Source organism: Equus caballus, chromosome 16 (assembly GCF_041296265.1).
Source record: "Equus caballus isolate H_3958 breed thoroughbred chromosome 16, TB-T2T, whole genome shotgun sequence".
Taxonomy (NCBI): domain Eukaryota; kingdom Metazoa; phylum Chordata; class Mammalia; order Perissodactyla; family Equidae; genus Equus; species Equus caballus.
This window is the reverse complement of record NC_091699.1, coordinates 78,452,281-78,472,268: the sequence shown is the minus strand read 5'-3', so window position 1 is coordinate 78,472,268 and position 19,988 is coordinate 78,452,281. Positions and strand designations below refer to the sequence as shown.

Here is a 19,988-nt window from a genome sequence, read left to right as displayed (position 1 = left end):
AGTCGCATGGGAACTGGGAGAAAGGCGAGATACGGCCCTGTGCAAAGTGGCCTTTGGAGGTGAAATCGATCTGGCTGGGGGCAAAAGAAAAGGAAAGGGGAGCGGTTATCACAGGTTGAAGCCAAGTAGTCCTCTTCCCCGGAAATAATAAACGAGAGGAAGCTGACTGGACACAGATTCGGCTAAAATAGAAATCTAACCCTAAAGGTAAACTTTAACCCTAAGTAAAATGAACAATTCCTTGCCTCAACTTTTTTTAAAATTTACATTTCCGTAAAGCGCGTTAACAAACATCGAAGGGGCATCAGCAACACTTATTCTCCGGAGACTGGAGCAGATCCGGGAGGTAAGGAGACGAGGGACGTGAGGTGGTCGCGGCCACGGCGGCCCCGAGATGCGGACCCCTGCCGGAGCTGCCCGAAACCACCACCTTCCCCGGCGCCCGGAGCCCGGCACGCCCCGAGGAGCGCCTGCCGCGTACCTTTCCGGGTCGAGGGCGGAGGGGCGGCGGCGCCCGAGGCACGCCCAGAGCCCGACGGTGACTGGGACGTACGCCGGCCGGCCTCGGCGTGGGGCAGCGTCACCCGGCGCGCTGCAGGACCACCGCCGGCTGTTGGGCACCGTTGCCAGGGAGACCGCGCGGGGCATGCTGGGAAGTCGGGGCGAGGCGGAAGTGTGCGCCGGCCCAAGGGGGCGGGGAGAAGAGAACAGGCCGGGCAGGTCTGGCTTTTCTAACCTGATAGAAGCCGTTTCATAGCGTAGTTTTTTAGCGACCTCGTTGCTCTAGGGCCAGAGCACCTGACCCCCGGCGCAGTCTGGCGCTACTGGCTTCAAGGAACCGGGCTTCCCAGTGACGTCATACCGGAAACTTCCGGTTCCCGCGTTTGGAGTTGGACTGTCACGTGCCGGGTCTTCCAGTGCTCGCTTGGCTCCTGCGGGCTTCTAATCGAGGGGCTGGTCCTCTGGGAGGACCGAGCAGGTGGGCTCTGCTGCTGGACCGGGTGGGTTGTGAGGGCCCCGGTGGCGCCGTGTATAAAGGCCTGTGTTTGAGGACTTGGATCATAGCTTTTGTGCTCCTCTCTCCTACTAAGCATACATTTGTTGAACAACTACTCTGTGCATAGTCTTGTAATTAGCTTAGTATGAGTTGAGTCTCTGCTCGCTAAAGCTTTACGAGACAGACCTATAAAGAAATATTTACTGTATAGGATAAGGTGCTGAGAGGGCCAAGGCTAGGGTGAAATGAGTTGGGCCTAAAGGCAAGGGGATGCCCCCAAAACTCTGTAATCAAGATAAATAAATTTTACTGCAATTCTTTAAAAATCAAAATTAATGCAAAAAAAATCCATGCTTGACAAAATCTCACAATTTTAAACAAAGACAGGATCCATAACAGTGCCATGCTGAGTCATATTGGAGCCTGAGACCAAAGGAAAAATTAGTAATTCTGATCCTGTGACTTAAGTTAGCCATATTGGAGAGGATATTTTGTAACAGGGCCTGATATGCAAAGACAAGAAAATGAAAAGAGCTTCTGATTGGGATGAAGCTGGAGAGTTAAGTTCCTCAAGGCATGAAACAGTCGTTTTCCTTACTCAAAACTATGCCAATTAGGATGGGCCCACAAGCCAAGGACTGAAAGAAGGTCCCAGAAAAACTGGATCCATATCATTGACCCTACACACTTTAGATAACTGAAGCCCAATGCCTTCTGATTTATTAATTATGAGATTGAGGAGGATATCATTTTTATAGCTTAGGATGTTTTACTTTGACTCCACAAAACAAATATTCTGTTTTGTAAGATGGTGAGTATTATCTCTCTCAATATCAAAGTCCACAGAAGTTCTTTATTAGTGTCAGTAATGGATTTTAACTGATTTTTATTTAGAATCTTCAGCAGCCTTCATCCCTGTTCAAAGATCAAACTCCATAAAACCATCGAGTTTGTGCCTTATAACACAGGAGAAAAGCAGAAGAGAATAAAAAGGCACTCAGCTAGCCAGTGTTGCCTAAGGAACTAGGTAAGAATTGAAATGCTCATGTCTAGCAGTTCTATTTAAAGAGTTCTTCATAACATTTGCCTTGATTTTATGGTGCTGGAAATAATAACCAGCATCAACTGAAAGTGTGTTCTGTTGTTTTAAACAGGTAATTCTTCAGACAGTTGTCATGGGTATTCGAGGACTGATGAGTTTTGTAGAAGATCACAGTAATGAGTTCTTCATTGATTTGAAGTTGCGAGACACAAAAATTATCATTGATGGCTATGCTCTCTTCCACCGGCTTTGCTTCAATTCAAACTTGGAGCTTCGGTATGGAGGGGACTATGATTCTTTTGCAGATGTTGTACAAAAATTCTTCGAATCACTGTTTGCTTGTAATATATGTCCATATGTTGTATTAGACGGAGGATGTGACATTTCAGATAAAAAGCTTACAACTTTAAAGGACCGAGCTAGAGAGAAGATCCAGATGGCCCATTCCCTTTCTGTTGGTGGGGGTGGATATGTCTGTCCCTTACTCATCCGGGAAGTATTCATACAGGTTTTGATCAAGCTGCACGTATGTTTTGTCCAGTGCTTTTCAGAAGCAGATCGGGACATTATGACACTGGCTAATCATTGGAATTGCCCCGTGTTATCATCAGATAGTGACTTTTGCATTTTTGACCTGAAATCTGGGTTTTGCCCATTGAATAGCTTTCAGTGGAGAAATATGAACACTCTTAAGGGCACACGAGAGCACTATATCCCTGCGAAATGCTTTTCCCTGGATGCGCTCTGCCATCACTTCAGCAGGATGAATAAAGCTCTACTACCTCTCTTTGCGGTGCTGTGTGGAAATGACCACATTAACCTGCCCATCATGGAGACATTCTTAAGTAAAGTACGTCTTCCTCTTGGAGGCGCCAGTTCTAAGGGGAGGAGACACCACCGAGTTCTGGGACTTCTGAATTGGTTGTCTCAATTTGCTAACCCCACTGAAGCACTAGATAACGTTCTCCAATATCTCCCCAAAAAGAATCGAGAAAATGTTAAGGAACTTCTCTGCTGTTCCATGGAAGAATACCAGCCATCCCAGGTGAAGCTGCAGGACTTCTTCCAGTATGGTGCTTACGCCTGTCCAGACGCCTTGAACCTGGCTTTACCGGAATGGGTACTGGTGGCTTTGGCCAAAGGTCAGCTATCTCCTTTCATCAGCGATGCTTTGGTGCTAAGACGGACCATTCTTCAGACACAGGTGGAAAACATGCAGCAACCAAGTGCCCACAGAATCTCTCTGCCCATCCGGCAAACCATCTATGGGCTGCTTCTGAATGCTTCTGCACATCTAGAAAACACGTCCTGGAATGCACTGCCTCTTCAGCGTCTAGCTTTCAGCGAAGTGGAAAGGATTCATAAAAATATCAAAACATCAATTGTTGATGCGGTAGAAGTGCCCAAGGATCATTCGGACTTAAGCACATTGACTGAGGTAAGTGTTTGTAATACTAAGGTAATTTTTGTAAAGCACTTTACGAAAATTTTACTTTACACATTATATTATCTCTCTTAGTATAACCATCTGAGGTTGGTTGCTATCTTGTCCCCATTTCATAGCTGAGAAAACTAGGACTGAAACTAAGAAACTATGTCATACCCCAGCCAGAGAGTATCAGTACTAGGACTCAAACTAAGTAACTATGTCATACCCCAGCCAGAGAGTATGAGAGCTAGGACTCAAACCTCGATCTTTTTAGCTCCACATCTGCCATTTCCACTGTACTTCAGTAGTATGTGTTGCCTTCACAGTTAGTACTACTACTCTGTTGATACTAGCTGCCAATAGAGTGGGGTTATGTAGCTAAAAAAAAGAAAAGGAAAAAATTCTGGACTGCAAAAAAAAAAGTATACCTATAGGCATTGATCATAGGCATAATTAATATCTCAGACTGCATCAGATTTCAATTAACAAGATTAATACTGATGCTTGGGTCTAATTTTTCATTTTTATTGATGAGGATTTTTTTTTAGGCTTTATGTTTATGGCATCATGGTCATTTGCTTAGTTTGATACTGAAAACATGACTCTTAAGCCTATCTCAGTGTTGCTTAAACCTGAGTAACACGCAGACCAATCCCCTTTTCGAGGTAAAAAAAAAATTCTCATGGATCCCAGAGCTTACTTTGTTTTTTATAATATTACATAAATATATTAAAAATCACAAAGCTGTAAAACTGCTTATGTTAACACAATTAACTCTACAAATTAAATGCAGATAAATGGAACAATACTGATTGCAGTGCTCTGCGGGGGTTTTTCTCAGCACTAAATACTCAGGCCACTCTTCTCAGGGGCATGGGACAGCAGCCATAGCGTCCCAGCAGCTGTGAATCGGGCTCTGCTTTTCTGTGGGAGTCCTTGCTGCTGTCTGCACCACTGGTTCTCCACTGGGGGTGATTTCGCCCCCGGGGGATATTTGGCAATGTCTGGAGACACTTTTGATTGTCACTACCTGGGCAGTTGGTGGGGGTGGTATGTTGCTACTGGCATCTAGTGGGGAGAGGCCAAGGATACTGCTCAACATCTTAGAATGTGCAGGACAACGCCCCATAACAAAGAATTATCCAGCCCCAGATGTCCATAGCGTAGATCCCTGGCCTACACGGCTGACCAGGAACTAGCCTCTTTAGCCTCTCCATTAGTGACAGCTCAGCAGGAGCTAACATCCGTGCCCATCTTCCTCTGCTTTATATGTGGGACACCTGACACAGCATGACTTACCAAGTGGTGCCATGGCCGCACCCAGGATCCAAACTGGTGAACCCCAGGGCGCCAGAGTGGAACGTGCGAACTTAACTGTTGCACCACTGAGCCAGCCCCCTGATTTTTCCATTTTATAGCTGATGGGCATTTGGGTAGTTTGCAGTTTGGGTTGTTACAAATAGGGCTATGAACATTCTAGTGTACATCATTTAGTTAAAATATGGACCCTTTTTTTTTTTTTTTTGAGGAAGATTAGCCCTGTGCTAACTGCTGCCAATCCTGCTTTTTGCTGAGGAAGACTGGCCCTGAGCTAACATCTGTCCCCATCTTCCTCTACTTTATATGTGGGACGCCTACCACAGCATGGCTTGCCACGCAGTGCCTTGTCCGCACCCAGGATGTGAACTGGCAAACCCCGGGCTGCCAAAGCAGAACGTGCCCACTTAACCGCTGCGCCACCAGGCTGGCCCCGAACCCATTTCTATTGCATATGTACCTAGGAGTGGAATTGCCGGGTCATAGGATATCCATGTGTTCAGCTTAGACGATATATTGCCAGATGGTCTTGCAGAGTAGTTTTGTCAGTATTCCCACCAGCAGATTATGAGAGTACCACTTACTTTACACCCAGGGTCATATTTGGTATTTTCTACCCTTTTTAAAATTTTAGCTAATCTGATGGTTGTGGCATCATTTTAGCCAATTTACTGGGTATTAATTTGTATTTCTCTGATGACTTATTTGAGCACATTTTCATGTATTCATTGGCCATTTGGATATTGTTATGTAGGTTTCTGTTCAGTCTTTTGCCCATTTTTCTGTTGGCTTTTTATTTGTGTTTAGATTCTTTGTCAAATAACATGTATCATGAATAGCCTCTCCCATTCTGTGGGTTGTCTTTTCACTCTAGTATGCTTTGATGAACAGAAGTTCTTAATAAAGTCTAATTTAAGTTTTTATTATTTATGGTTATCACTTTTGTGACCTACTTAAGAAATTGCGTACTTCAGGGTCATGAAAATTGTTTTTGCTTTTCACATTTAGATCTGCAATCTACCCGAAATTGATTTTTTTGTGTATGATGTGATATGGGGATCAGAACACTTTTCCCCCACGTGAAAATCCAGTTGAGTGTACCATGCTGATTACATTCCTTGCTAAGTAAAGGTGACAAGTGTTCTCATCACTTACCTGTATTCAAAGTAGGGTGAAATTTCAGTTCATTCTCTGTGCACTGATAGCATTGGCTTTCCCTTGACATAAACTAATCAATTCTGTCTTTAGCTCAGTGTTGTTAGCTCTAATGAGGCTATGATAACATTAAACAGTATCAGGAGCAAATGTGATGCCAAAGACAAATGCGTGTACAAGGATAGAAACTTTGTGACAGTATCTGTTCATTTGGTTTTTCTTTAACATGATGTGGTAAGAATACTTTGATTATCTGCTTTGTGCCAGCTGTTGTAATTGAAACTTTATATAATCTCTCATTTAATTCCCACAGTTAGCACATAGGGTGGGGTTTCCATTTTGGTTATGTTAGTTGCAGTGGACAGAGTGCCACTCAAGTTAACCAACGTGAGGTTAATCGTAAGGAGAGATGTAAGTGGATCATTCTTGGGGAGTAAGGCAGTGCCCAGACCAGCCTCTTTCTGGCAGTTTCTTCAGCAGGTTTGTGCTTTCCCTGCCCCGGAGGGAAGGGAAAGGAGTTGTCACGTGGGATAAAACCTAATCAGATTTAAGGGCTGTGAGCAGACTAGTTCCCCTTTTGAAAGGGGCTAAGAACTGGTGGGTTCCATGAAACGTCTTGTGTAACTCATTATACTGCCCATTTTACAGATGATTAGACTGGTTGTAGAAAAGTTCAGAAACTTGTTCAAGAACACAGTTAGGGAGGAACAGAACATCTCTGAAGTCAAAGCCCAGACTCGGCTTTGTTCAGAAAAGTTATAACATGGCTAGAGAATGCCATAATTTAAGCGTTATGTCAGAAAAGAATTCACATGTTTTCTTAGCTTTACTTGGTGCATTTCTCTACCAGTTTAGGAGATTATAAAGAATAGTTTTTGTTTTATTTTAAATTTAAGTAGTTAATGCTACTTCTCATAGGGGTGATTGATTATACTATAAAGCACTTTGTATATTTCTAATTTCAAAAATTTTACCACTGTATTATTAAAACCAGTAATTATAAATCATTGTATTTAATGCTCTCATGCATTGATGAAACTATTTTGTCAATTATGATGTGTTTTACTTGAGGTTAACATCTCTATCCTCAGCTGTCAACATACTTATTGACTACTAACTAGGTGTTAGGTGCTAAGAAAGAAATCCTTTTCTGGCTGCGTGCAGACACTAGTAATACAACTGTTTTTTTTCTTTAAAGTTTGTTTGTAAAGTCTCCCTGAGGAGTCCTTTTTTTTCTTTTTTTTGAGGAAGATCATCCCTGAGCTAACATCTGCCACCAATCCTCCTCTTGTTTTGCTGAGGAAGACTGGCCCTGAGCTAACGTCCATGTCCATCTTCCTCTACTTTATATGTGGGACGCCTGCCACATGACAAGCAGTGTGTAGGTCCACACCCGGGACCTGAACCGGCAAACCCCGGGCTGCTGAAGTGGAACATGTGAACTTAACCACTGTGCCACTGGGCTGGCCCCCAAGGGGTCCTTTTAATAGTCCTCATTTCCTTATCTGTAAAGTGTGTGACCTGCAAGGTTTGTTATGGTTCTTCAGTCTTAAGATTCATTAAGGTAAAATTACTTCAACAAGAAGCCCGAAGCTCTCATAGCTCTTTACTTCCTTTCATTTGAAGTGCGCTCTCTAAAGCATGGAGCAAAAGTGAGTATGGTGTATTTCTGTAAGCACGATACAGGTAGTCCTTAAATGTGCCTAGCTCTTTTGAATATGCTTCTGACCTACAAGTAGCCACCCTGGGACAATTGCTGTGTGGGAGAACACAAAGACAGTCAAACCATTCAAGGGGTGGGACATGAGACAGGACCCAAACAAGCAGAAGGAGGTATGATATGCTGCAAAGGGCGCATGTAATCTGTTTGCCTTCTTCTGGAGGTGATCAGTAATGGCATCATGGAGAAGGTGGGGCCTAAACATTCACTGGCAAGTAAGGGTAGGGTTAAATATAAATCTTTGTGTCCCAAAGCAGAATAGTTAAAATGCAGATTCCTGGGGCGAGCCCATGGCTGGGTGGCTGAAATCCTCTGGGGTTTGTGGGTTCAGATCCCGCATGTGGACCTACTCCACTCATCAGCCATGCTGTGGAGGCATCCCACATACAAAGTAGGGAAAGACTGGCACAGATGTTAGCTCAGGGCTAATCTTCCTCAACCAAAAAAGAAGAAAAAAGAGAAAAGAGGAGGACTCAGGGTGAATCTCCCTCACAAAAATAAATAAATAATGCAGATTCCTGGGCTCCCCTTGGATTTACGGAATCAAAATTTAGGGGGTGGGGCCCGAGGACTGAATTTTTAACAAGCTTCCCAAGTGACCTGTGCACTGAAGATGCTCACCAGCCTGCGTGGAGGATGGAATGACATGAGCAAGGGCTGTGTAGTGGGAGACAATACATCCATTCAGTCAACCATATTTATTAAGTGCCTTATCAATGTTCTAAATGCTTTGAGTGTGGCTGATGTTTTTCCACAGGAAGATAAGAAACTGACACAGCAGTTTCATTTGCATTAAAGACGCTTCCTGCTAGGAAAAAAAAAAAAGGACGTTCCCCAAAGTAACTCACAGGGTATTTGGCATGTATTTTCAGCTCTCCTTGGCTAGAAGGCAGATACTTCTGTTAGAAACACTGAAGGTGAAGCAGGCCGTTCTGGACCCAATCCCTCCTTCACTGAAGCTGCCCATTGCTGTCAGTTGCTACTGGTTGCAGCACACAGAGGCCAAGGCAAAGCTACATCATCTACAGGCCTTACTGCTGGGGATGCTGATGGGGCCCTTGCATGCCATAATCCACAGCCCTGGTAGGTATCTAGAAATTCCAGGAGTATATTTTTGCATGTTACTTGCATATAATCAAAAGTTTAAACAAACAAAAAATATTCTTGGATTATATACTCCCATCAGTTATATCAGAACTTTGAACAGGAAGCACCAAAATGTCATTCATTCACTGGTAAATATTTGTGAGCACGTCTGTGTGCCAGGCTCAGTGCTGAGGGGCTGACTCCGAGGGCAGAGCAGTGAAGATGTGCTGACACCACCTCATCCCACCTGCGCCGTGGCACCCGACGCTTTAATCTAGGAAGTGTGACTGTGCCATGTGCCAGCTGCATTTTGTATTCCATGTTCCCCATCCCTGTCCCTGTCATCAATACAGCAGCTACATCATCATTAGAAAGTTATAGAAATTGCCCACTGGTGAAATTTCTGAGTACCGTATAACTACAGTAAACGTGTTTGTGCTGTCTTTTTACTTTCCTTTTTCTCTACCATAAGTTTCAATTAGTATGTAAGTAGAGATGATAGAAATAGGAACTTTTCTTTCTAGAGAAATATACTTTGAGGCAGTTTCATCTGCATTTAAATATCAGGTGAAATAAATGTTCATGCACTGGAGCACTTCAATTCTCCAATGGAATTATTCTCTTTAAAAGATCATGAATGCTGTAATACTTTATGTGAACATGTATAATAGTTATCACACTCTAGAACAGTACTATCAATTATGATAGCTACCAGCCACATGTGGCTATTTAAATTCAGCTTCTCAATGACACTATAGCCACATTTCAAGTGCTCAGTAGCCACATATGGCTGGAAGCTACTGTACTGGACAGTGCAGATACAGAACATTTCCATCACTGTAGAAAGTTCTATTGGATAATGCTACTCTGGAGTTTACTTTGTAAAATAAGTTAAATGAAAGAATGAACCAGCATAAACTTCCAGCCACCCCAAGTGTGAGAGCAGCTGTCAGAGGGACTGTTGTTATATTGACAGCCACCTTAATGCAGAACAAATAAGTTAAAGCCTACTACTGGTTAAGATACAAGTTTAGGGTATTTCCTCTCATTGAATAATAAACATAGTTTAAGAAATTCTCAGAGCACAAGCCTATTAAGTTTCTACCTGAGTCCAACAGAAGGGGCATGTCAAGGGTCTGTTTCTTTTCTTTTAGGAATTGTGGACCCCGCACCCAGGCAGGCTCAGTGCCTTGCTGCTCGCTAATTGGTAAAAGGTGGGCCTCCTTTTTATTTCTTTTGAGTTGGTCCAGATGTCATTTTGCGCTCCTGCTCAAACAAACCTGCAGAAGCTTGTAGCTGAACACACATCGCATCCTTTGTTTCCTAGGGTTCTTGCTTCTTGCCCCTTATCCTCTACTGTGTGAAGTTGATGGTTTGCCACATTCTCTATGAGTCATACTTTTGATTTCTTCCCATAAAACACAAATTAAAATGTGCTTTGAACACAGAGGCTGTTTCTGTAAGTGCACTATCGCATGAAAGGAAGGTTAGTGAAAGAGAACAGTAAAGAGAATGATATTTAATAGTAATTTGTATTTTCCATAGAGACAGATTTAGGGTTTGGAGAGTTCAGATGCAGATGTGTTTAAAGTCAGGTAGCAGAAACTGGAAGAGATATTATTTTAAGGAAAAAAATAATTTGGAGTTGAATAAAGTTAGGTTGTCATTAAAAGGCATTTCAGTATAAATATTTCAATTTATACAGCAAGGCTTTTACAGTGACGTTAAAATAGTAAAGAGCCAGAAGAGAAAAGCATTTTGTTATTTAAACTAATTTTTTCCCTATGGAATTTGAAGTTTTATATATGGAGAAAATTACAAGCAGATACAATGTCTTTGAAAATACTGCCCTTGGGTTGTTTCTTTATCTAGATAAGGAAGATCTGCGGGAGGATGGTGCTAAGATGTTGTACGAAGAGTTCCAAAGAGTGAAGGAGCAGACGAGGCCAGGAACGAGACTGGATTTAGACACAGCTCACATCTTCTCTCAGTGGCAGTGCTGTCTGCAGATGGGGGTGTATCTCAACCAGCTGCTGTCCACGCCTCTCCCAGAGCCAGACCTAACTCGGTAAGCACCAAGGGAAACTAGTTCAGAAGGCTGCACACAGAAGTAAAAACTTTATTTATATTTAAAGCAAAGAAGTTATTTTCAAAAATTAATTTTAGTATAATTTGTCTTAGATCACTACTATACTTGAAGAGCTGGAAACAAGGAAAAATATTATTTTCATATTCCCAAAGAAAGTTTCTGTGATTAGACCAAATGTTAAAAAATCAGTTCCTTTAAAGTAAAAGTAAAAAAAGAGGCAGTTGTTGGTGGGATATATCTTACTCATTCCCTCATTTCTTTCAGGTCTTTGTTCAAATATTACTTTATAAGGGCTGTTTCTGATCACCGTACTGAAATATTCCTCTCTACTTCCAGTCACTCTAGTTCTGTTACTCTTTGGTATTTTTCTAAGTGCATTTCTTACCACTGGCATATTGTTCACTCATTCATTCAAATATTTATTAAATGCCTACTTTGTGCTAGGGTATAGTGAACAAAACAGTAAGAAAAAAAATCTCTGCTGTCTTGGAGTTTTTATTCTAGTGAGATGACTATTAGATGCTTAAGTGAACTTTATCTAGAGTTTTTGTTTTGCCAGGCAAGTATGAAAAAGGGAGAGGTAGCCTGGATGCCAGGAAGTGATTGTGTTTGACTATGGCGTTTAAGCTGAATAAAAAAGAAAGGACCGCAGTAGGGTGTAGGCCAGTGAAAAAGTGGTAGGATCAATGGATTGGACATCCCGGTGATTGTCCATCCATCCAGGAGGTACGAGAGAAAGATACAAGGGAGATGGTTAGAAAATGGAGCTGAGATTGTATATATGCTTTCTCTCTCTCCACTTGAATGGAAGCACTGTGAGGACAGCGACTTGTCTACTGTTGTAGCCCCAGTGCCTAGCATACAATAAGTACTGAAATATTTGTCAAATGAATGAGTGATATATAGAGGCATACAAAATATGCTGGTGTGACTTCCAAAATTTCCAGGTGAAAAGGTTCCTAGCAGTAAATAGTATTGTTAATACATCTCTGGGCCTCATATCTGAGCTAACCGAAGAAGCCTCTACCAAATAAGACTAATTGGCCTTTGACCTATGGATTCTTTATTCCTTTTCTTTAATAGTTTAGGTCATTCTTGACAGGATCCTCTCTACTTACCATAAATCCCTTTAAAACAAAACAGGAAAAACAAGACGAAACAGTTCTCATAATAATGATTTCAAGAGAAGGATTGTTCTTGCACCTCAGCATTTACCAAGGCTTTTTAAATGGTGATCTTCCACTTATTATATGATGGTCCTATATCAATTGCTAAGGCACCAGTCGATCAACTCTGGCAGTCAGTTATATATTAAATTTGTGGCTTCCAGTAAATCCCATCTTATATTTTTGAAGTAGGTTTTTAGTCCAGGTGAATGAATGACCTTGGAAACAATGCCATTAAATTTTCTCATATTTCAACAGACTGCCTGTTTGGTTCATCAAAGGAATTTTTAATTGCTTTTCTTTGAAGTATTAAGAGGCCTGCTCAACTTCAGGCTAGTTGCAGAACCAGCAAGCACCTCTCATTTAATTTGTTGATAAAAAGTTTTTAAATACTGCCAGCCAAGAAGAAGTAATCTTTGTAATAACAACTCAGTTCCTTCCTTCAGGGAACAGATTCTTCTTAAGTAATTTTAATAACAGTTTTATAGAAGCAAGAAGAGCACTCAGTGTTTAGAGGCATTTGTTGGAGCCACGTCAATGATAGTGTCCCAGTGCACCAAACCTGTGCTTTAACAACACCCTTTTCTCTCCTATTGAGCAGGTTGTACAGTGGAAGCCTGGTGCATGGATTAAGCCGACAACTGCTAACAACAACCTCTGCAGAAAGTCTCCTGATCATGTGTTCTGAGGCAAAGCAACTTTATGACCATCTGTTCAATGCCACGAGGTCACATGCCCCTGCTGAATTATTCCTACCAAAGGGTAAATCAAACCCCAAAAAAAAGAGGCAAAAGAAACGCGGTACCAGCTGGTCAAAGAACAGACTGGGAGCCACCTCAGACACTAGATGTTGGTATGAGGGAAGCAATCGGTTTGGGCTGTTAATGGTTGAAAACTTGGAGGAACATATTGAGACCTCAGAGTTTGAATAAACTCAGTCTGTAACCAGATGTCTAATTCTTACTTAAAATTTTTCTGTCACCTCCCTTGAAATGATTAACTTTTTTCTTTAGAACTAACCTGTTAGGAGATAAACATTGCAATAGGTAACCTTTGAATTCCAAGTTATTTTGTATTTTGCTTTTAATAAATACAACCTGATTTGAGAAACTTCTGTATTTCTTAAACACATTTGAAAGCATGTTTGTACTTCTTGTTCCATTTCAGTAAGTTAATAATAATAGTCTAAAACCTTTAAATTGCAGCAACTCATCCAGCTATGTTTTCAAAAGAACAGAAGTCCTACTTCAATTATTTCCTATAAGCAGAAGCTGGGTTATTATTTCAAAAACAATTTTTTTACAACTGTTTCCTCTTCATCCTTTATCATGAAAGGTCTGGGCCTTAGAAGATAGTAGTAAAGATGCAGACAGAAAACTATAATACCTTTGAGAACTCAGTAAATGAGACTGGCAGGGTTGATGTGCACTTTAGATATGCTGCAGGTTTTAAAGCATAAATTGAAACTCTAATGCCCCAACAAAATAAGAAACAGCATCCTGAGCTGCTAGATCTAGAGGAGAAGGAAAAACTAAGAAGAAATTAAAATATTAGAGATATATGCAGCAATAGCAGAATCTAGGCCATTTTTTTTTATACTGCAGGTTTTGACCCATTTATGGGATGTGAGATTAGTGAGTCATAACCAGCAGTTTTTAAAAGGAAACTATCAGATACGCATATATTTTAGATCTTTGTGCAAAATGAACTTCTTACTGTGGATTGCAGTCAAAAGACTATGAAAGGCACTGCTCTGGAACACACTAGAGGCTGCTAAAATCATAAATACCAAGAGAATTGTGAAGGTGCTGGCCAGTTCCAAATAAAGAACTTAAAAATAAAAAAGAAAGTGGAATGAATATATTTGGGTAAGATCTGAAAGCATATTCTGACCTTCATTTTATTTGTAATCATACAAACTGTGTTCTTCCTTTCTTCTCTACTCCCTCACTAGTGTATTCCACCAGTGATAACCCTAAACGTGGTTTTAAGCTGCCATTTTGACCAGGGCTATGTTCAGTTCCTAACATCTGGTAAACAATTCTCTCCACTTTCCTAGAAGTACCATACTCTTAGAGGAGTAAGCCCAGCTTTGGCCAGTGCTAAATACACACCTCCCAAGTGTTGACTAGCTTTAGCCATTTACAAAAGGCAAAAACACAATCTCATTTGCTCCAAAAGTTTTCAACCTTAAAGACTGCCTTCTGTTTCAAATAAGAGTTCCTGAAATAAGGAAATTTTTGTTTATTATTTTAGGAGGAATGAATGGGGCCCTGTGGTAAGGTTGTTTTTATGTCCCTAAAGAGATGGTTATTCTCAGAAGAATCAAGAAAAGAGCAGTCATATGCATCTATTTTTGAGAAGATAGGTATCTTTCAAGCAAATGGGGACTACAAGCACATAAGATCTTTGTTTTATCAAAATTCTCTTTTCTTTGATTCCTGGAATTAGGGGCCAATCTGGAAATTATACCAATATGAGTGTCCTATTTCCTGGCTCATCATCAACACTGCTTTTTAAAATCACCAACCTTGCACGAAAAACCATTCATTCCCGCTTCCTCTTGAGCAAATAACTGGTTTGACAGGCACCAAACGGAAAAGTGTATGGGCTACAGAGTTTAATTAAAAGTCAACTGAATTTTATCATTCATCTTTTTCTTTCATTAAAAGGAGTTTTTCAAGCAAAGTAGCCCTCCCTTCAGTAGACGTAACAAGTCGGGTTCCCTTCTCTAGCCATTGCAATCAGGGCCATTCACTTGAAATTACCCAGCCCTGCAGTAAAGGAGTTAAAATCTCATAATGTCCATTTACTTATACTCTCTGTGAGAATTCAGGAAAGTTACCTACCCCGGGATATATCTTCTGTATGTATTAAATGAGAGGTCACAAGCCCTCCACGAGGTATCTGAGGGGGTTTACCAAAGAAATATGACACAGCACCTGACCCTCCAGTCATACTTGTGTAAGGTGCTGGGGAGACACCACACAATGAATTAAGTGAACAATTCATGAAGTAATCTGTCAGGTGCAAAATGGTGCAGTGCAGACTGAATGTTACAGTAAGAAGACAGTAATTACTAGGATGGTTTTTTTGTTGTTAGTGCCATCAAACTGATTCCGACTCCTAGCGACCCTGTGGACAGCAGAGTGGAACCCTGCGTGGTCTTTTTGCACCATCCTCTCCCCTTCCAGCACTGTACCAGACGTGCTCCACTGCTTTTCATAGGGTTTTCAAGGCCGATCTTTTCAGAAATTGGCAGCCAGGTCCTTCTTCCTAGTCTGTCTAGTCTGGAAGCTCTGCTGAAACCTGCCTACCAAGGCTGAGCCTGCTGGTATGTGAAAAACTAGTGGCATAGCTTTCAGCATCACAGCAACATGCAGCCACCCAGTATGACAACCAACAGACGGGTGGTATGATTCCTGACCAGGCAACAACCGCAGGCTACAACAGTGAGAGCGCTGAATCTTAACCACTAGACCACCAGGGCTGGCTTCGCCAGGATGAGGAGAGGTTAAATCAGAGGATTCTCAGATCTGGCTTTTGAGCTTGGCTGTAAGAGACAGGGATGTAATTCAGATGAGGTAGAGGAGGCAGTGGAAGCACCTGTGTAGAAGCAGAATGCAGTATGTCCTGTATTCCTTTTGGAAAAACTGTTTCCTATGTTTTCAATCAAGTCTTTAGGTCTTCCTCTTTCTGATTCAGTTCTAGCTAATGAAATCTCACCGGAGGCTTTGGAATATGTTTTTAATTAGCAGTTTAAGTAACAAAAGGAACTCTGGATAGCAAAGATGAATAAATTTTAGGAATAAAATTGGAGAGAGAAAAACACTATAATGTAATTAGGATCTGTGTTTAGTTGTAATTAAATTATACTTGAAAGTTATTTGTACAAGCCATTTTTGAGATACCTGGACTTATAAAGTTTAATATATATCCTGTAAATACAAACTCTAAAGGCCTTTTACAATAATTGATAGGACAAAAAAGAATTCACATTAACTTTAGTATTTGAATTTGGATTTCTAATTCAAATTAATAACAATTTTAAAAGATAAAGACTTGTATGGCTAGAAAAGTCTTGAATTATTTTTTCCTCCCTTGTGCATAAAATAAATGAATCAATGACTATGCCTCGGTTACCCTATCTATAAAATGAGGATCAGAATAGTTCAAATTGTTGTCTAAGAATAAAATGACATACACTTTTAAGTTACTTAGCACAGTGTCTGGCACGAAAAACATGCAATAAATGATAGCCATTATTGGTTTGTTACATCCACACATGGAAACCAAGAACAAAGCAAAGGATCTAGGAAGAAGTGAGAAGATGCTGAGCAGAAAGATCACGGCACCAGGAGACCAGCGATGGCCAGAGCTAATAGCAGAATTTTGCAGAAGCAAAGGAGGTCAACACTATCAACTGTGACTAAGATGACAAGGGAAGGATGTGAGACTATTAAAGCAACTGCACCAGAGCTGTCAGGCTGAAGCCACCCCAGAAAGAGGGGAGAAATGCCAGAATGTGAACAGGCAGCCAGACTCAATCTCAGAAAATAATGAAAAAAGACCAGAAGGAACTATTCGTATGTGAGTACTTGTGCCCCTCCTGCCCACTTTTCTTGTCATCAAGGAATTTTTTGCAGAGTTTTAAAACCCAATTTGAAAGAGCCCTGGATGTGTTTAAAGACAGGTAAAAATTAAGAGCAGCTATTACCCACTTTCTGGAAATTTCCTCTTCCTGCAACTGCCAGAGTTATATCCTGGCCCTAGCCCATAACCCTAAGGAGGCCAAACCTAGCTGTTCCCCTTAGTGACATTTCCAGAGTTCACTGGGTGCCGCTCTCCAGCATGTACTACTTGGCTGGCTGGTACAGGATGAACCCAGACCAGAACCTGGAAAGCAGTCGCCCCCAAGACCAGAAGAAATAATTTCACTTTTGTAAAAGGAGAAACTCTCACCAGCACCTAACTCCAAACATAGCAACCTTGTATTTTTAGTGAGGTGGATGTGGGATAGTTGGTATTTATCTCGTAATGTCTTTCGTTGATACATTTCAGTCAAGACAGCTGAAAATCATTCTGCACCTTGTACCAATTTGAAATTAAATACTATTTATTTTGGACACATGTATTAAAAAGATGCCTCCCTACTTTCAGCAACAGCCTTCTGAGGCATACAGGATAAATTGCTTTGGCATTTCTTTCCAGGTCTGAATGACGCTAAAATTCAAGCCCATCCAACATTAAAAATTCTAAGATGAGAACCTCATGCTGAGGAAGGGAGTGTTAAAATTCAAAGGCATGACATGTACCAGTCTGTTAAAATGGGAGAGAGAGATGAATGAGGTAATATATGGAAAAGTGTTTCCAGTTAGTTTCACTGGATTCAGTTTTCAGGGAGAGAAATCAAATTTCACATGAACATGTTGCAATGCACAGGCAATCACTTTTATTCCTTACTAGTCTTGATAACATTTTAGGTATCTGGTTAAAATAGCTATAGCTTTCTCTCAATATTTATATATTTATGTATACATATATTTTAAGAAACAATTTTCCCATTACCACTTTGGAGACACTTGGAGATTTCTGTGTACAGTATAACCTATTGTTATCAGGATCAGAGAACACCTAGGAATGTTTTTGCAAAAAAGAAAAAAAGCTGATTGGAATGTATCAATGTCAGATTTTTGATAATTTATACGACTGAATCATTTGACTCTGAAAAGATTATGCCACCACGTGAGCTAGCATACAAGATTAGGAAAACTTTTCCAGTTTGTTTTTACATATGATTAGCACTTTTTGGAGGATTAACTGAGGTGCTGGTTCTTCTTGAAAAACTGCCACGTGTTTGTCGATGTATTACTCTCACCGTATCTCTGTCTAGTTCATGTGTGTTACACATTATGGGGGAATAAATCAAAAGATGTTTACAGGAAAAACAGTCTGCTTTGCACAGTGTCTCAATGCTCGCTATCCTGGATACAGCGCAATTAACTATATTTCATGATAGAGAAGAGGATATGTGGAGTAATCTACTTGTTAACGGTGAACTTGCTCAGATGTGGAAACTTTTTTTTGAGTAAATACATTAACATTACTTTGAAAAACTGGGAGTTTGTAAATATACCAATGAAAACTGCTGCAAATTATTGCTAAAATTGCTATAGTAATACAGCATTTTTATGCCTTCATTAAAATACAGAACTCTGTTTTCAGATTCCCTCTTCAGTTGTCATTCATTTGTGTAGGGTGGGGTGTAGTCGGGAAGTGGGGGGACCAGGGGTTTTGTTGTGGATATTTTAAGTTAGACATACCTTTCAGGTGCTTAAGTGGAGACGTCTGCTAGGCAGCTGGATATACGTCTGAAGCCTAGGTTAAAGTCTTTGGGTGATGAGATTATGAGATGTTTTCCTCCTCTACGCCTCTATTTATGAGTATCTCCAAGGAGTATGTTGTACTATTATAATCAGAGAAATGTTTGTAAAGGTTGAAGCCTCTAAGAAGGATGGCATTAAGAGAGCAAACTTCTGATGTTCCCTTGTCTTGCACCAAGAAACGATGACAAACAAGTAAAAATGGTGGACAGGGAGTGTGGTATCAAATTCCAGGAATGGTGACATCGACAAACCCAAGTTCCCAATCACAAAGTACAGCAGCCCTTCAGAAACCTCCCAGATCTGTGCAAGTTGTTTCCTTAAAGACAAACTAAAGAAACTGACACTATTACCATAACCATAAACTGTTTTGTAAAATAATAAGTCAGATGGCCAAGGGTGGACTTTAAGAGGAATTCACGAAGAAATATTGTCATAACTTTACCTAAGAAATGTGATAAATAGGATGCAAAGATGTTTTGGTTTAGAATGTTCTGTTCTGAGAAAATGAGTTAGAGTGTATTTTTCCCTAAGACTGGGCTGACAGGATATTTTGGTTTCTACTATTACTAAACTTTGTCTTCCCTAAGCAAGAAAATATACTTTAGCCTTCTCAAATTAAACCTGTTTCTGTGTTTGTGTTAGGAGGAAAGAGCCAATGAGAGGGAAGCCTCCACTTCACTTGTACATCCAACTCTACAATAAAAGCTTACATGAGTGGGTGTGTCTGTGTGTGTGTGTGTCTGTGTGATGAGAACCACAATTCAGATGGAACAACAGATCAGGACACTCCACCCATTATATGAACAAGGAGCCTTGGTGATGAGGTGGGACTGATAACAGCTGGCATATCCTCCCTATTGATGATGTTCTGAGAACAGACTGAGATTCTTTCTCCACATAGGAGCCTTGGTGGAGACTCAGAGTAGTCACTGACATCAAATCTAGTATCAAGTGTATCCATCCCAGAAAGAACATCCTGTTGGGAATTGGAGGGTAGAGAAAATTGATGCCACTCTCTTTCTGGTCCACTGAATGCAATGCACAGACTTATTTTCCTCTTTTTGAATACCTATATGAGTAGGCAACCTTTTCCTGTAAAGGCCAGAAAGTAAATATTTTAGGTTTAGTAGGCTCTATATGGTCTCTGTTGTAACTACTCACCTCTACTGTTGTAGCATGAAAGCAGTGATAAATAATACGTAAATGAATGTGCATAGCTGTATTCCAACAAAACTTTATGTACAAATCCAGCAGCAGATGGATTTGGCCTGCAGGCCATAGTGGGTCCACCCCAAAACTAAATCAGTAGTCCCATGAGGGTCAGTTAAGGAATTATTAAAATAAACTGTTTCCCTAACTCGTAACACCTTTAGTTAATTAATGGGCCACCCAGACCTGCTCCATGTAGAAAGATACTTATAAATTCTAATGCAATCCTATTATGCAGCCATATGGATCAATATGAGAAAAGAACATGAAAATGTACTCATTTATAACTCCTTAGAAATTAATCTAATAATGCTTAAATGTAAAGTTTGTCTTGTTTTTCTTATCAAGCATACATTTTCTACAATCATTTGGGTGGGGCCTGCTATATATTG

At 40.7% G+C, this 19,988-nt stretch overlaps 3 protein-coding genes across 24 annotated transcripts in view; 1 reads left to right on the top strand and 2 right to left on the bottom strand.

Annotated features, from left to right (window-relative positions):
- The window catches only part of NEK11 (NIMA related kinase 11), a 248,985-nt gene extending 248,319 nt beyond the window's left edge, over window positions 1–666 (bottom strand). For 7 of the 8 annotated variants that reach the window (XM_014731862.3, XM_014731863.3, XM_070238148.1 and 4 more), the window contains exon 1: window positions 482–666. The gene's annotated coding sequence lies outside the window, so the exon portion shown is untranslated. The remainder of the gene's footprint in view (window positions 1–481) is intronic. The other variant, XM_070238150.1, reaches the window with a different exon arrangement.
- Window positions 272–13,111, top strand: ASTE1 (asteroid homolog 1). 5 transcript variants are annotated; one of them, XM_014731866.3, is made up of 8 exons: window positions 272–346; window positions 788–979; window positions 1,892–2,024; window positions 2,152–3,477; window positions 8,533–8,743; window positions 9,901–9,960; window positions 10,619–10,814; window positions 12,603–13,111. In XM_014731866.3, exons 4-6 carry the CDS (start codon window positions 2,173–2,175, stop codon window positions 9,948–9,950), a joined length of 1,566 nt encoding a protein of 521 aa, XP_014587352.2. In that variant the 5' UTR covers window positions 272–346; window positions 788–979; window positions 1,892–2,024; window positions 2,152–2,172; the 3' UTR covers window positions 9,951–9,960; window positions 10,619–10,814; window positions 12,603–13,111. The 5 variants fall into 5 exon arrangements, with proteins under 5 accessions (XP_014587352.2, XP_070094254.1, XP_070094252.1 ...); XM_070238153.1 differs by lacking the exon at window positions 272–346 and adding an exon at window positions 7,188–7,592 and having other exon boundaries at window positions 836–979; XM_070238151.1 differs by lacking the exons at window positions 272–346; window positions 9,901–9,960 and adding an exon at window positions 7,192–7,592 and having other exon boundaries at window positions 836–979.
- ATP2C1 (ATPase secretory pathway Ca2+ transporting 1) overlaps window positions 10,251–19,988 on the bottom strand; it is a 152,123-nt gene continuing 142,385 nt past the window's right edge. For all 11 annotated transcript variants that reach the window (XM_005600931.4, XM_070238138.1, XM_003363157.5 and 8 more), the window contains one exon: window positions 10,251–10,806. In XM_005600931.4, coding sequence (XP_005600988.1) covers window positions 10,711–10,806 — 96 coding nt within the window. In that variant the 3' untranslated portion in view covers window positions 10,251–10,710. The remainder of the gene's footprint in view (window positions 10,807–19,988) is intronic.

What these genes read in the sequence shown, in the direction of transcription:
- ASTE1 (XM_014731866.3), top strand. Translation starts at nt 2,173, where the DNA reads ATGGGTATTCGAGGACTGATGAGTTTTGTAGAAGATCACAGTAATGAG. An exon ending in ACTTAAGCACATTGACTGAG is followed by an intron (nt 3,478 to 8,532) that starts GTAAGTGTTTGT and finishes ATGTATTTTCAG; the next exon opens with CTCTCCTTGGCTAGAAGGCA. An exon ending in TGCCATAATCCACAGCCCTG is followed by an intron (nt 8,744 to 9,900) that starts GTAGGTATCTAG and finishes CTTTTCTTTTAG; the next exon opens with GAATTGTGGACCCCGCACCC.